General features: G+C 44.8%; 1 protein-coding gene across 1 annotated transcript in view; it reads left to right on the top strand.

Moving 5' to 3' along the window:
* LOC124280336 (chordin-like) overlaps positions 1–17168 on the top strand; it is a 40992-nt gene that overhangs the window by 8342 nt on the left and 15482 nt on the right. Inside the window, exons 3-7 of the mRNA XM_046716235.1 lie at positions 9291–9423; positions 12611–12706; positions 14080–14200; positions 14597–14690; positions 15828–15969. Coding sequence (XP_046572191.1) covers positions 9291–9423; positions 12611–12706; positions 14080–14200; positions 14597–14690; positions 15828–15969 — 586 coding nt within the window. The remainder of the gene's footprint in view (positions 1–9290; positions 9424–12610; positions 12707–14079; positions 14201–14596; positions 14691–15827; positions 15970–17168) is intronic.

Here is a 17168-nt window from a genome sequence, read left to right on the forward strand (position 1 = left end):
TGTATGCATATCTACGTCGACCGTGTTGACAGACCTACTCCCCACCACAATGGGAAGATTCCCTGGACAAGTACCCTCGTTGACGCTACTCTTATGTACTGACAACCTCTGACCGCTTATTAATCCAAACCTATTGATCTGGGATCGCCAGAACGCTGTAAGGAGCTGGTATCTTGATCCTTCGACAAGGGACCGTCACTACGTTTACAGAAAACTCCCAACTTGTTTCTTCATTGATAATCAGACATGTCCAGACTTACATAATGGTTCGACCCGTGAAGGTCCGGGTTAGAATATTGGCCTTCAGTAACCCATGCTTGTAAGAGGCGACTGATGGGATCTGGTTGTCAGGCTCGCTGACTTGGTTGACACATGTCATCGGTTCCCAATTGCGCAGATCGATGATCATGTTGTTGATCACTGGATTGTCTGGTCTAGACTCGATTATTTACAGACCGCCGCCATATAGCTGGTATGTTGCTGAGTGCGGCGTAAAACTAAACTCACTTACTCCATAATGGTTCAGTTGTCCGGTGGAGAGTGACTGCTGAAAGTAATGGGGTCAGTGTTTCTGAAAGGCACGTTTTATAACTAGTACGGGGCGTTGGTCAACACATTAGCTTTTGTCATGTGCATATCATGACTGCCTTCAGAATAATAAAGGGGCGGTGGGGTAGCCTAGCGGTTAAAGCATTTGCTCGTCATGCCGAAGACCCGGGTTGCGAATTAAAAGCGTCGTAAACCTAACCACATGGGTTCAATGTGTGAAGCCAATTTCTAAAAGGCGACTAACGGGGTGTCCCCTTGGTCGTGATATTGCTAAACTATTGCTCAAAGCGTCGTAAACCTAACCTCACTCACTTATAACAAGTACAATAGATCGGCGTGTGATTTGAGGCTATAAGTGGCCGAGTCGTCTAAGGCGCTGCATTTCGCTGTGCAGAGTTGCGTCCCTTGGGCACGAAGAAACCTTTGATCGTAGGTTCGAATATCGGTTCCTCGGTACCATGTTTCTATGTTTGTCAGCACCATACTGGGGCGGTGGGGTAGCCTAGTGGTTAAAGCGTTGGCTTGTCACGCCGAAGACCCGGGTTCGAATCCCCACATGGGTACAATGTGTGAAGCCCATTTCTGGTGTCCCCCGCCGTGATGTTGCTGGAATATTGCTAAAAGCGGCGTAAAACCAAACTCACTCAGTCAGTCAGTCAGCACCATACCAGAACCCGCGGCACCACCGAAGTGGTAAATGTGTGTAACCTGCAACACTTCGAGCCTTCCTCCACCAGAAGATTGACACGTTATAAAACCAAACTCCTTCACTCACGAGTAAGTTATTTGTATCGCCGTACAGTGATGGATCCCCGGAGAGGAAGGTGGTGTCCGATCTCCTGTCCTTGCCATACCAGAAACGCGTTAAAAGATGGTAGGTGAGACCGGGGGCAATTGTAACACGGGGCAACTGTAACAAGGGCGACTACTCTAAACGTTTACGCCCAAGCATAGTGTAGATGAGTAGAGTTATTTCCCTTTGCTTTCCTGCGGTACACATTCAGGGTTTTATCAGCTGCTGGCTCATGGCGAGATACCGTTAACAAAAAATCGTTTTTCACATAGATAAGTAAATTTGTCACAAAACGTAATAAAACGTTCTTAATGCAGTAAATGTTGCTTGGTATGAAATTAACTTTTCAAGTGTAAAGTTGAGGTAATACGACATATTTTAAGTAGAAATATTTGAGAATATCAAAGTGGTTAACATGTGACGTGGCATGAAACATGGCTACTACCATCGGGGGCAATTGTAACACTGTGTTACAATTGCTCCCATTCACTTTTCCCTTGTGTTATGATGATGAAGCAAATTATGATGAAGGTTTTATGTTGGTTCTTTTCTAGTTTTATCATAGAAGAACATTTCCAGTTGATAGTATTAGCCCTCGGGTGGTTTTGGTGTAAGTATTTGTTTTATATTTGGGTGGTTGGGTTGCCTAGTGGTTAAAGCGTTCGATCGTCAAGCCGAAGACCCGGGTTCGATTCCCCACATGGGTACAATGTGTGAAGCCCATTTCTTACGGGCTTTTCCATTTCATCTCGTTATGTTTCGCGTCAAAGTTTACTTACCGATTTGTTTATTACGTTTTAACTGGGTTTACAATTTCCCATTAACCTTTACCCGCCGTTTAGCTCAGTTTCGGTGAGCGAGATGGATGGCCTTACTATCTCTTCTACCACATTTCATTCAAGAACAACATTTTAAGGTTTATGATTATTTAATCTACTTTTCAAGGTTTTCATGGCTATTATCAACGCCATATATGGTAACTGTCTCTCGTCAGGCGTACGCTCGTCACGCCGTAGGCCCGGGTTCGACTCCCCACTTGGATACACTGTGTGAAGCCCATGTCTGGTGTCCCCGCCGTGATATTGCTGGAATATTGCTAAAAGCGGCGTAAAACCAAAGTCACTCACTGTCTCCCGTCATCTCGGACGTTCTCCATTGTAAGGGATTGATATAATTACTGCAATACTGCAAGAAGCAGCATAAAAACGCTCAAATTTATTGATAAAATAACATTTTAAAACTGCACTTTTGATATACCAGAAATAATTATACGATTAACTACATCACATATATTGGATCGTTCGACCCTGCCCCGCGTCAGTTTGGAGCCCATGATTGACTCTGACACGTGTAGTAGGTCGAATTTTATTGGCCAATAACTCAGACCGAGTGGACCCTTAGTGCCATCGATATCACCAATATCACCAATTTGTACCCTAATTTGATCTTTTGAAGACGATATCTAATTCAACTCGGGTCACGTGACCCGACCGCGTTGTTAAGTTTGGGATTAGGGCCAACTGACAGTATGGCAATCAGAGCCATTTTGTTTAACAGCACCAATCACGCAAGTTTCTCCATAGTGCGTGCTTTTATTCGAATCTCTTTTCTTCTCGACTGATTTTTACTGGAATCCGCTGTTTTAGGTTTAATCTGCTATCATCTTACAACGGTATTAAGTGGCGCTACCCTCAGTGATTTACTGACCGTCCATGCGGATAACCGATGCTTTGAGAACAAGTGCTCCCCGGGTGGCGTGTCAAATACGGGGTACAAGGAGGGAATGGACTGGGGGTGGCCTTGCTTGGAGGGGATCATTGTTTCATTGTCTTTTCTCTGACAGTCGGATGTCATGAGTGACCCGGTGGTGCGTGTCTCCGCCATTATGTGGAGCGGCGTAATTTGTTGTGCAGAGTTGCACAGTGCGGATTCGCTGTTTTATCAAATTAGTTATGTCATCTTTAGTCTACGTACACATACTTAAAACCAGATGGGTTACGTATCAGACTCCCCTTTCACAGTATTAAACGGTGACAAGACCCCCCGCCATTACGGTATTACACCCGTGACTAGATCTCCCACCCATCACAGTATTACACCCGTGACTAGATCTCCAACCCACCACAGTATTACACCCGTGACTAGATCTCCACCCATCACAGTATTACACCCGTGACTAGATCTCCCGCCCATCACAGTATTACACCCGTGACTAGATCTCCACCCATCACAGTATTACACCCGTGACTAGATCTCCCACCCATCACAGTATTACACCCGTGACTAGATCTCCACCCATCACAGTATTACACCCGTGACTAGATCTCCCACCCATCACAGTATTACACCCGTGACTAGATCTCCACCCATCACAGTATTACACCCGTGACTAGATCTCCCACCCATCACAATATTACACCCGTGACTAGATCTCCACCCATCACGGTATTACACCCGTGACTAGATCTCCCACCCATCACAGTATAACACCCGTGACTAGATCTCCCATCCATCACAGTATTACACCCGTGACTAGATCTCTCACCCATCACAGTATAACACCCGTGACTAGATCTCCACCCATCACAGTATTACACCCGTGACGAGATCTCTCACCCATCACAGTATAACACCCGTGACTAGATCTCTCACCCATCACAGTATAACACCCGTGACTAGATCTCCACCCATCACAGTATAACACCCGTGACTAGATCTCCAACCCACCACGGTATTACACCCGTGACTAGATCTCTCACCCATCACAGTATTACATCCGTGACTAGATCTCCACCCATCACAGTATTACACTCGTTACTAGATCTCCCGCCCATCACGATATTACACCGTGACGATCTCCCACCCATGACTACAGACTAGATCTCCACCCATCACAGTATTACACCCGTGACTAGACTTCCCACCCATCACAGTATTACACCCGTGACTAGATCTCTCACCCATCACAGTATTACATCCGTGACTAGATCTCCAACCATCACAGTATTACACCCGTTACTAGATCTCTCACCCATCACATTATTACACCCGTGACTAGATCTCTCACCCATCACAATATTACACCCGTGACTAGACCTCCCACCCATCACAGTATAACACCCGTGACTAGACCTCCCACCCATCACAGTATAACACCCGTGACTAGATCTCCACCCATCACAGTATAACACCCGTGACTAGATCTCCGCCCATCACAGTATAACACCCGTGACTAGATCTCCAACCCATCACAGTATAACACCCGTGACTAGATCTCCAACCCATCACAGTATAACACCCGTGACTAGATCTCCAACCCATCACAGTATAACACCCGTGACTAGATCTCCAACCCATCACAGTATAACACCCGTGACTAGATCTCCACCCATAACAGTATTACACCCGTGACTAGATCTCCACCCATAACGGTATTACACCCGTGACTAGATCTCCACCCATCACAGTATTACACCCGTTACTAGATCTCCCGCCCATCACAGTATAACACCCGTGACTAGATCTCCCGCCCATCACAGCATAACACCCGTGACTAGATCTCCACCCATCACAATATAACACCCGTGACTAGATCTCCACCCATCACAGTATAACACCCGTGACTAGATCTCCACCCATAACGGTATTACACCCGTGACTAGATCTCCACCCATCACAGTATAACACCCGTGACTAGATCTCCCACCCATCACGGTATTACACCCGTGACTAGATCTCCCGCCCATCACAGTATAACACCCGTGACTAGATCTCCACCCATCACAGTATAACACCCGTGACTAGATCTCCACCCATCACAGTATAACACCCGTGACTAGATCTCCACCCATAACAGTATTACACCCGTGACTAGATCTCCACCCATCAGAGTATAACACCCGTGACTAGATCTCCCACCCATCACGGTATTACACCCGTGACTAGATCTCCACCCATCACAGTATTACACCCGTGACTAGATCTCCACCCATCACAGTATTACACCGTGGGTATATTCCCCCCACACACACACACACACACACACACACACACACACCACCACCACCACAATATCACACCTGTGAGTATATCCTCCACCACCACGGTATCACACGTGTGAGTATACCCCCACCCCACCCCATACTACACCTGAGACAAGATCCCCCACCCAGGTTGACCGAAGCTCGCACGGTACAGCACACTTAGTGACGATGTTCACTCCCATGTATGTCCTCCGTGACCCTCGCCACCGGGCTGTGTTCCGTCTCTCGTAAAACTAAACCCAATCCAGCTCCATGGGATACGGTGACAACGTCCCACACAGGCCCTCTACATTCCAGGAATACATGCAATAGCTCATACTCAGCCTCCACTGCCGAGCGATAACAAACAGCCGTGTTAAACTTTATAAGAAACCACAAAATCCTTAAGGCTTCATGCTTCTGTAATATCAAGCTTCCGCTTTCTAATTGGCAGGATTATAAGTGTAGTCGGTGTTTTCTACATTCAGTTCGACATTGTATAATGATATCGGCGTTTTTCTGTTCTTTTGCTAAATGACAAACTGTGTGCTGTGAAAAATAATGTTTTGCTCATTCCGTCGTCATTCTAACACATTTGTTTTTATCGTGTGCATATCGTGACTATCTTCAGAATAATCAAGGGGCGGTAAGATAGCCTAGTGGTTAACGTTCCTCGTCACGCCGATGACCCGGGTTCAATTCCCCACATGGGCACATTGTCTGAAGCCCGTTTCTGGTTTCCCCGCCGTGATATTGCTGGAATATTGCTAAAAGCGGCAAAAAACCATACTCACTCACCCAGAATAATCGTGACATGGGTATCTGGTTGTCTATACGTGCCCATGTCCGTTAGCTGGCTTGAGTAAAAACATGCTGTATGTGAAATGTGCCTTAAAACCAAACTCACTCACTCACTCCTTTAGCGACTATGTGGTGTTTCTACATCAATAACCTCCTCCAATCAAACGAAAGCATTTGTGGAATGAGTATCGTACTAACACAGCCTCTGTCTTCATTCGCCCAAGGCAAACATATGCCTGGAGAACGTGAACCTCATTCTTATGTCAGCACCAAGTGCTAAGCCAAAGAGTGTACCTCTCGTCGCCCGGGTAACGTTATTCCCGACACCCGACATGATGTTCGTTCCTTAGCTTCACCCGACATTGGGGGCGGTGGGGTGGTCTTGTGGTTAAAGCGTTCACTCGTCACGCCAAAGACCCTGGTTCGATTCCCCAGACAGGTACAATGTGTAAAGCCCATTTCTGGCGTCCCCCGCGGTAATATTGCTGGAATATTGCTAAAAGCGGCATAGAACTAAACTACCGAACCCGACATCGTGTTACTTCCTTCACACAACATCGTGTTCTTCCCGTCATCCGAGATTGTGTTGTGTCCCCGACTGACTGACGTTTTGTTTTACGCCGCTTTTAGCAATATTCCAGCTACATCACCGCGTGGGACACCAGAAATGGGCTTCACACATTGTACCCATGTGGGGATTCGAACCCGGGTCTTCGGCGTGACGAGCCAACGCTTTAACCACTAAGGCTACCCCACGGCCCCTGTGTCCCCGACAATGGGCTCTTGAAGTCACTCGACATTATGTTGCTCCAGAGACTGACACACTCCCAGTGCTGAAATAAGTTCCAAGGAAATATTCTCATGCATGTCAAGCGCAATGGCTACCGACAGGTTGCACTATGTAACCCGACTGACCGTCGCATTCACATTAAAGCTAACATCTGTGCTCATGCTATTAACCACTCGTTTGGAAGGCAGAATCCCGTCACCTTTAGCCGATCACCCCACAACAGAACAATGTTCCCCCAATTTTGATCTACGAGGCAGGAACGCCAACCACCTTGAATTTCCTTCCCCTGGGGAACCACAACTCGCTTCTATCACCCTCTCTCCCCCAGAAGCATTTGCTTCAACCACCCACCCATCCGCTTCAACAAACCCCCGGGGAGACGAACGTCTACGACTATCACCAATTAGCGGGGCACTGACGGAGAAGCAGTAGGGCGCGAGACGTGAACGCTGCTACCTGCCAAAGCCAGCACGTGCCAACAATATATACATGGCCACCGCATACCTCAGTCTGATAGTCCTCAGTCGACATTGAAGGAGCGGGAAGCCGTCACTCGTATCAGGAGCTGGGGATATATCAGATAATCAAATGTGAATACAGTCGACCTACATTTTTGGAATACATTACATTAGCCACTTCGTCTGCATGAGTGAACAACGCATTTGCAATAATCTGATCTCATAACGGTAAATTCAAAACGAGGATCGAGTACTAGACCACGTGACAATACGATATATATCCAAATGGGGTCATTAAGCCTCGGGATATAACAAGAGTGATTTTTCTTGAAAGGCTAGCTTTGACAAATGGGGTGGACACATTTTTTTACATACCCTTCTATTCACAACCAACAGGCACGCCCTATCAGGTTGTTCCACAGGACTATCGTCGTCTTGGGGCGACCCGTGAAGATCCGGGGTAGAATAGGTCTTCAGCAACCCATGTGCTTGCCATAAAAAGGCGACTATCTTGTCGTAAAAGGCGACTAACGGGATCGGGTGGTTAGTTTCGCTGACTTGGTTGACACATGTCATCGGTTCCCAATTGCGCAGATCGATGCTCATGCTGTTGATCACTGGATTGTCTGGTCCAGACTCGATTATTTACAGACCGCCGCCATATAGCTGGAATATTGCTGAGTGCGGCGTAAAACTAAACTCACTCACTCACTCACTCACTCGTCTTGGGGCGATGGGGTAGCGTAGTGGTTAAAGTGTTCGCTCGTCAAGGCGAAGACCCGGGCTCGATTCCCCACATGGGTAAAATGTGTGAAGCGCTTTTCTGGTGTCCCCTGTCGTGATATTGCTGGATTATTGCTAAAAGCGACATAAACCTGAACTCACTCACTCCTTTTGATGTAGGGGCGCGACCAAGCCTCATCGTCCAAGGCGCTGTGGTTCAGAGTTGCGTCGCTTGGCAACGTTAGGAACGAATGATGTTAGGTTTAAAACCCGGTTCACCTAGATTGTTTTAGGTGTGGCAGCACTAAGCCCGAGTATCATGGCGGGCCATGGGTATAAGGTCGGAGGACCATTTCTGGTTTTCCCCGGCGTAATATTTCTTAAATATTGTTGAAAGTGGCGTAAAAGGATAATGACTGTGTTTTCTGGCAGGACGTGCTTACTTAGTCTGTTTTAACCAGATATGGCCCACTGATGAGTACGCACGGTGTAAACAACATTCACACTCTCGAATGTAATGGGGATTTGTTGGGATTCTCTCACACACAGAGAGACAGACAGAATTTTGGATAAAATATATAAATATTCGAACTTCTTAATGCAGAACGCCTTGTTTCCTGACTGGAGTGTTCATTACCAGCACGTGATTATTTCAAACGCGCATGTTCTCAAGGACGCACGCATGCGCTCCTGACACGTGCAGGCAGCTGTTATTTTCACTTTATATACTCATGTGCGAAAATAACAACTTTGACCCGATAAGACTGCATGTTATCTATCACCTCATTTGCTATTGAAAACATTAATTATCTGTATTTATGTTTGCTGTGAAATGTGAAAGGTTAAAACTTCACTTCAACACACCGAACATCCGATTTGGCTAAGAAAAATGTTTGAAGCCATTCTTCACCCTTCCTTATACAACATGGAAGCTTATAGCGGCGTAGGGGCGGTGGGGTAGCCAAGTGGTGAAAGCATTCGCTCTTCACACCGAAGACCTGGGTTCGATTTCCCACATGGGTACAATGCATGAAGCCCATTTCTGGTGTCCCGAGCCGTGAAATTGCTGAAATATTGCTAAAAGCGGTGTAAAACTCACTCATTAAAGCGCCGTAAAATAACACTCCCTCATCTATTCGGTGTCTTTTTTGCAGGTCGAGAGAAAAGGCATTCTCCAGCATCAGGGGCAGATAGTATGTCGGAACATTAAGAATGAATGCCCCAAGCCAATGTGTGATACCCCAGTCCTGCTGCCAGAACGATGCTGCAAAACATGTCCGGGGCAAGGTACGTTATCCCTGTTTAGGGCTGCTGTTCTGTACAGAATGGCCCTAACTGGGTCTGATGTTGTGCTTCCTCCCCGTTCAGCGCCGCTAGACTGTATCATATAGCCCCACTGAGGCTAATGCTATGTTTCAATCATTGGCAGGTTTGGAACTGAAAAGGATGTATAGTATTATTTTAGGGTTTTGAAAATGTGGTGCATGCAGAGTATTTGCATCTAATTCCGAGAATTCGCAGATATGTCTTACATTATCTGGAGTGAGTGAGTGAGTTTAGATTTATGCCGCACTCTGCAATATTACAGCTATATCGCAGCGGTCTGTAAATAATCGAGTCTGAACCAGACAATCAGGTGATCAGCTTCATGAGCATCAATCTACGCAATTGGGATACGATGACATGTGTCAACCAAGTCAACGAGCCTGACCACCCGATCCCGTTAGTCGCCTCTTACGACAAGCATGGGTTACTGAAGATCAATTTAACCCGATCTTCACGGGTGGTTGAAGGGATGAGTAACGGTACCAGCTGATGTCTTTCTTCAATAGACCCGTGAAGATCCGGGGTAGAATAGGTCTTTAGTCACCCATGCTTGCCACAAAAGGCGACTAACGGGATCGGGTGGTCAGGCTCGCTGACTTGGTGGACACATGTCATCGGTTCCCAATTGCGTAGATCGATGCTCATGCTGTTGATCACTGGATTGTCTGGTCCAGACTCGATTATTTACAGACCGCCGCCATATAGCTGGAATATTGCTGAGTGTAGCGTAAAACTAAACTCACTCACTCACTCACTTTCTTTAATAAGCTATCAACAAGTTAACGAATTCTCAAGGCCATGCATTGTATGTATACATACATTGTTCATTCTCATCTATTATTAATTTTTATTCAGATTTTGTTTGCTCTTAAATCAATGACCCGCAAAGATTGTTGGTAAAGCGCGCGAGCATCTGCGCCAGAGGGTTCCCCTGCAAATAGTGAATTGGATGGTCATGGTGACTTGATTAACAGCATGTCATCATACCCCGACTGAACTGAGCGTTGCTCATTATATCAATCACTGGATTGTCTGGTCCAGACCAATTGCACTGTGTAATCGTAAGCTACTGTCATTAAGTAAGGCGCTATGCCCCGAGCTATAGTCTCGTCGAAGTCTCGTCGAAGTCACAAACTTCTGAAGACGCACAGCAGAAAGAAAAGCGTTTGGACTCCATGTAAGAATGAAGGTTCCAGGAACTGATTCTTGTTGTCAGGGGGCGACTGGATGGGTTGGTGGGCGGGTCGCAGGATGGAAGGTCGGGTTCGGAGACTGGTCGATAAGACATAAGATTATATGCAAAAATGAGAATCGGTCTTCAGCAATCCATGCTTGTCGTAAGAGAGGAGACTGAACGGATCCCATGGTCAGGTTCAGAGACTCAATGATTTCGGGGCGGTGGGGTAGCCTGATGGGTAAAGCGTCCGCTCGTCACGCTGAATATCCAGGTTCGATTCCCCACAAAGTCACAATATGTGAAACCCATTTCTGGTGTCCCCCGCCGTGATATTGCTGGAATATTGCTAAAAGCGGCGTAAAGCCCAACTCGCTCACTCACTCACTAAACTGATTTCATGTCATTCTATCGCAATTGCGTGGATTAAATATCAGTCAATCAGTCACTGGATTGTCTGGTCCAGGCTTGTTTATTTTCAATTCTTCCGATTATCTACGCCGAATATAACTGTGGTAAACATTGAAAAACTACCAAATATCGACCTCGGTAGAGCGGAGCTTCAACCTTGATAAAGCCCGATGTTACTTTATCTTCAAGTCGGGATGTTCGACAAGTAGGAAATGTGATTCCATTCTGAAGAAAGTCGATCTGAAACCCGTCCATCAGACTTCCCCGAACCGTCAGCTGTACGTGTTATGGAGACCTGGTTTAATCCACGCATCAAGGACCGCTCGTATTTTACATTACATCAGTAATTCTCACGCCTTAGAAAATCTGCCTCAAGTTTCGCTCTCGACCATGTAACAAGCCTCAACCGGATCCCCTCAGCCGACACCTGTACCGTACTTTTTGACAACCGGCATTTCTAACTTAGTGAAGTTGCAACGTCATTGTCTCAGGGACCAATCTAAAGCATACTTGAGAATTTCTGTCACCGCGGAACAATGATTGGATAAGTTGATATGGAAATACAGGGTCTCTGAAGAGCTTTTCACATCCGTTCGTCAAACATACCCGAGACCACCCACGTGACAATGGCACGGATTTGCTGCTGAGGAGGTCTTACAATGAGAGTTACTCCCCTGGCTATTGGCTTGTCCTTTGTTACACACTCGTTAACTATTGTGTTGTCGACATGCATTTTGGGGCATGATGGATTTACAGCTGAACGATGGTCCTGTTTGGCCTTGAGGGTGGATAGAGGATTAAGGAATTTATTTATATGTAAATAGAGTTTTAATGTTTCCCCAGAACGACTCTCAGTATTGTTGTATTAATACAGGAGGCTTACACTATAATTGCGTCATGTTCGAGTCCCAGTAGGGCGAGATAATGTGTTTCAAAGTTGCAGGACACCCATGAATATCAAATTGTACGTAATTTGTATCCATGACACAAATGATAGTACCCTGACAGCTATTCGTGTTTTATGACGTCTTAACTCGCCCTGAGACGGATGGTAATTTGTAATAGGATTTTTATCAACCTCCTATCCTGAAAGTTAAGTGGATTTATCCTATTCAATGTAGAAGGTGGTTTTATCATATGCGTGCGTTATACAGCGTATCCCCATATCGGTTGAAAGTGGATGTTTACTCTAGAATTGTTTCAGGATTCAGTCATTACTTTTTTCTGCGGTAATGCACGAGCAGGATGCTATGCAGGGGGTGGCGCCATGTTATCAATGTTCCCCCAACATCAATGCGTTTCGCTTCGCACTTACGTATTCCAACCATCCAAGATAAGTTCAGCAGAGCGCGTTATCAACACAGCGGTGTCATCAATTGTAGGTAGTTGTGTGACCGATAGTATCTGGAAAGGGCTGAGCATACTAACGTAACTTAGACGGCATGCTCCTAAGTTAAAGAATAGCAGCACTTTCTATTAGTGTGGGAATTTCTTTGAGAGCATTTCTACCGTATTGTTTGAAAATAGGTGTTACATTGCAGACAATTTATGTGCATATTGCAGACAGTAGTTTCGAGGACCACTACAGCATCAGCGGTAAAACCAAAGGCAAAGAGGTCGCCATTAGCGGAGACGAACATGAAAAACAACACAAAGGAGGTGATAATAGAAACATTTCTCAAATACTTTACCACTCGTAAACTCGAAATCGTTTAACGCCATACATTGCTTAAAACGAGACAGGTTCCCCTCTTGTCTCGAACTATAAATAGCATTAGATGTACCACTCAACTTTTCATAGGGATAGTTTTTCTTATTTCATTGAAAAGACTTTAAAGCATCACTCTTGAACAGTCTTAAAACACATCTAAAGTCTCGTTACTCCTAAAGCCTGAACAAAAGAAACCCCTTAAGGATCGTTACTATATACTCAGCAACAAAAATTAAGGACCACACCAATATTCAATATTGAAGTATTGTATGGATCATGATAACACTGAAGCCCTATAAAAAAGTGTAAACAACGTCTTCATCTCATGCGTAAACTGAGATCTTTTAATGTTAACCCATCTGTGATGTCATCTTTTTATGTAGCATTTATTCAGAGTATTTTAACATTTTCCTTCCATTGTTGGTACGGGTCTCTCTCAGTTCATCTCAAATCTAAAATAGACAAAATTGTTAACACTGCAAGTAAAATCGCTGGAGTCAGATTTGAATGTTTATTATCAATATATGAGCGGCAAATCGTGAATCAAGCTGTCAAAATCATATCTGACCGTACTCACTACTTAAATTCGGAATACAACCTTCTCCCTTCAGGCCACTGATACAAAGTTCCAATTGTGAAAACTAAGAGAGCCCGTACATCCTTTATTCCAAGTACCATATCTCTCTTAAACAAATGTGAAGATGCCTAAATCAAAGAATTTATGTAAATATGTTTGGTATCTCTCTAATGTGTCAGTAGCTCTGCTGATGTAACACAAATTCCTGAAAAGGCATTAAAGTATTATTCTATTCTATTCTATTCTATTCTATATAAACTATTAAATAATTTAATATTGAAGTTTCGGGGGGTCCTAAAACTTTTGTTGAGTATATTTCAATTGTAGTGAATACTGAGCACAAAACTTCCATGACTGTATCATCAAGAACATTCGTGTTATTATACCCTTCAGTATAGGTAAACGTAGTTGTATGAGGGGCGGTGGGGGAGCCTAGTGGTTAAAGCGTTGGCTCGTCACGCCGAAGACCCGGGTTCGAATCCCCACATGGGTACAATGTGTGAAGCCCATTTCTGGTGTACCCTGCCGTGATGTTGCTGGAATATTGCTAAAAGCGGCGTAAAACCAAACTCAGTCAGTCAGTCAGTAGTTGTATGAAGTACCTTAGTGTCCTTATCAACAGTTTAGTAGTATATTTTCGTTTATCTACATGAAGTAAAACATACGAATACAGACTAACTATTATTTGAAATGAGAGATAATTAACCAAGTAGGAGGGACCGAATTTGTTTTCGAATGTTTCAGAATTTATCGCACTGTTGGTTGGTCGCAACGTTCGTGGCACGCCAGTCAAAACGAAGGCCGTCGCCATTGTTCGCATCACCTTGACTAATGGCGAACTCCGGTATGCAGTTAGATACAACAGGTGCGTGTTGAATTCAGCATCTCAACATTCCTCCCTACTAAAATTCCCTTTATTCCTTTCACAAACTCTCGACTTTTCAACTTGTATTTATTTTTGAATGTATATATTTGTAGGGATATATTTTACTGTTTTGCCTCTTACATAAGTTAAAAATTCCTTTTGTTATTTTATCATATAGCCTATTTCTCCTACAATAGGCGTAAATTGAATGTGCATTTTACCTTTCACAATCTTTGGTTGAGGTCTCATCATGAATCAAAGGTATGTTGAATGTTTAGAATTTCGTTTTAAATCTTTATTGTGGCTCCGTGTAATATGAATTCATTTCATTCGTTATGCTCCTTTGGCAAGTTAATATCTGCCTACTATCAAGTGTTTATTGCCTGTTTGTGTCAGACTTGACCGGCCGAAGTTCCTCCAGATTACGGACGCTAATGGCAACGTTCTTGTTGAGACCCCCCTAGTGAAGAGCAAGAAAGGGGAGAGAAAGGTACACTTCATCTTAATAGGTAGTTTGTGTAATATCTCAGTCAAGATAAGTAAGCATGCAGGGCAGAGTGCACACAAGAGAAGAAACAGATCAGAAACGGAGTTTAACATTTACATGATTTTATATATTTTAGTCCCGTTGATATATCTATGGACAGTGTAACAACTGTATAATAATCTCAAGCTTTATGTTGATAATCTGCTGATGAGTGGGCGTTAACCTGGACACCAGGGTCCCGATACACAGCGCGATCGTACTTCTACGTAATTCGTAAGGCTATGACAAACTATACAGTTATGATAGCTCGTAACATTACCAACGCTTTGTGGATCGGGACCCTGGACTCTGATCCACAAAGCTTTGGTACCGTTACGAGCTATCGTAACTATACAGTTTATCAGAGGCTTACGAATGACGTAGCGCTACGAACGCTTTGTGGATCGGCTCCCAGGATCGAACAAAGATTTTAACGATAACGCAATCGTAACTCCCATACTCTATCATGGACTAAAGAGGGGCGGCGGGGTAGCCTAATGGTTAAAGCGTTGGCTTTTCACGCCGAAGACCCGGGTTCGATTCCCCACATGGGCACAATGTGTGAAGCCCATTTCTGGTGTCCCCCGCCGTGATGTTGCTGGAATATTGCTAAAAGCGGCGTAAAACCAAACTCAGTCAGTCAGTCAGTCATGGACTAAAGACGGTCGTAGCGCTATGATGGTTTCGTGCAGTGGGGCTCCGAACACTCTTGATCAAAGCGATTTTAGTGCAACGATCATCTAAACTCCTATAGACCCAATTGACTTAAGATACTATAGGGCTAAGATCGCTTTGTGCAGTGGGGTCCAGGGCCTTGATTTTCGAAGCTCTCTTAGCGCTAAGATAGTCGTAAGTGCCATACATTGACATAAACTTACGACTATCTTAGCGCTAAGAGAGCTTCGAAAATCTAGGCCCTGGACTTAATGTTAACAAATGCCGACTGCCCTCCTCGAAAAATATCATCACTCCGTGATAATGACCATATGATAATCTCCACATGGCCCATATTCCACTCACATATGTAAGACATGGAACCTTGTAGGCTCTGATGCGTTATAGTCGTTAATCACCTGACAAGGCGTGCTATATTACTGACAGCTCTGCGGCGTCTGGCAGAAGATCCCTAGCGTCTACCTGCAGTACTTCCGAGAGAGGCGCTTGTTCGCTGTCATCACGGCAGCCAAACACACCAAGGGCCTGATCGCCGGCCGCGTTGTCCCTCACGAACAAGCTGCGAAAGGTATGTCAGAATGTTTAGTTTTGATTCATTTTTATAAATCATATGTATGTTCTTTACAACGAAACAAACCAGGGAAGATTCTACTGGAATTGGTCTTCAGCAACCCATGCTTGTCGTAAGAGGCGACTGACGGGATCGGATGGTCAGGCTCGATGACTCGGTCATCGTGTCCCAATTGCGTAGATTGGTGCTCATGCTGTTTATCACTGGATTGTTTGGTCCAGACTCGATTATTTACAGACCACCACCATATAGCTGGAATATTGCTGAGTGTGGCGTTAAACAACAAACAAATAGCCAAACATTTGTCGAGTGGCGAAACAAGCGGCTGGTATCGGTATTGCTTGTAAGGGGCGACTAAAATGGGGGTCAGGTGGTCAGACGCTGCGAACTGGCCGTGAATAATCCGGGTATACGTAGTCTTGCACCCATACTTTAGGGGGCGGTGGAGTAGCCTATTGGTTAAAGCGCTCGTTACGCCTAAGGCTCGAGTTCGATTCCCAACATGGGTAAAATGTGTGAAGCTCATTTCTGGTGTCCCATGCCATTGTATTGCTGGAATAGTGCTAAACGCGGCGTAGAAACTAAACTCACTCACTCCATACTTTAGGGAGTTTGTTTCTGAACTGAAAACACTACCATATGTTATTGCGAACACCCCCTGTGGTCCTAATATGGTGGTCTTCCGTTGCTGGTGATCTCAAGACCGTTTATATATTGTGTCGTTTATATATTGTGTCGTTTAATGATAGTGTATTCCAATAATTACTGTGAAACTACTAGTAGTTTTAATTAAAATCTGTGATAGTCTATTTATTGTACTATCTTTCGCTGACATGATTTTATACAGTCTACATTTGTTTATCAACGTTTAGCTTTCTCTCGTCACGATATGACAGTAATATAGCCGGTGTGACGATCAAATTTAACTAACTCACTCACTCCTTTATTCGGGACTTTCAGCTGTATAGTCTGTTAATATAATTTGAATGACAGCGCTCTGGCCGTTGTGTAATGGCGGGAAATGAGCTTATTTGGTTTTTTGGGGGGTGGGGTAGCCTAGTGGTAAAAGCGTTCGCTCGTCCCGCCGAAAACCCTGGTTCGATTCCCCACATGGGTACAATGTGTGAAGCCGATTTCTGGTGTCCCCCGCCGTGATATTGCTGAATATTGCTGAATATTGCTAAGAGCGCGTTAAA

The sequence above is a fragment of the Haliotis rubra genome, unplaced genomic scaffold (assembly GCF_003918875.1).
Source record: "Haliotis rubra isolate DU_JTF1 unplaced genomic scaffold, ASM391887v1 Scf265, whole genome shotgun sequence".
Lineage (NCBI taxonomy): Eukaryota > Metazoa > Mollusca > Gastropoda > Lepetellida > Haliotidae > Haliotis > Haliotis rubra.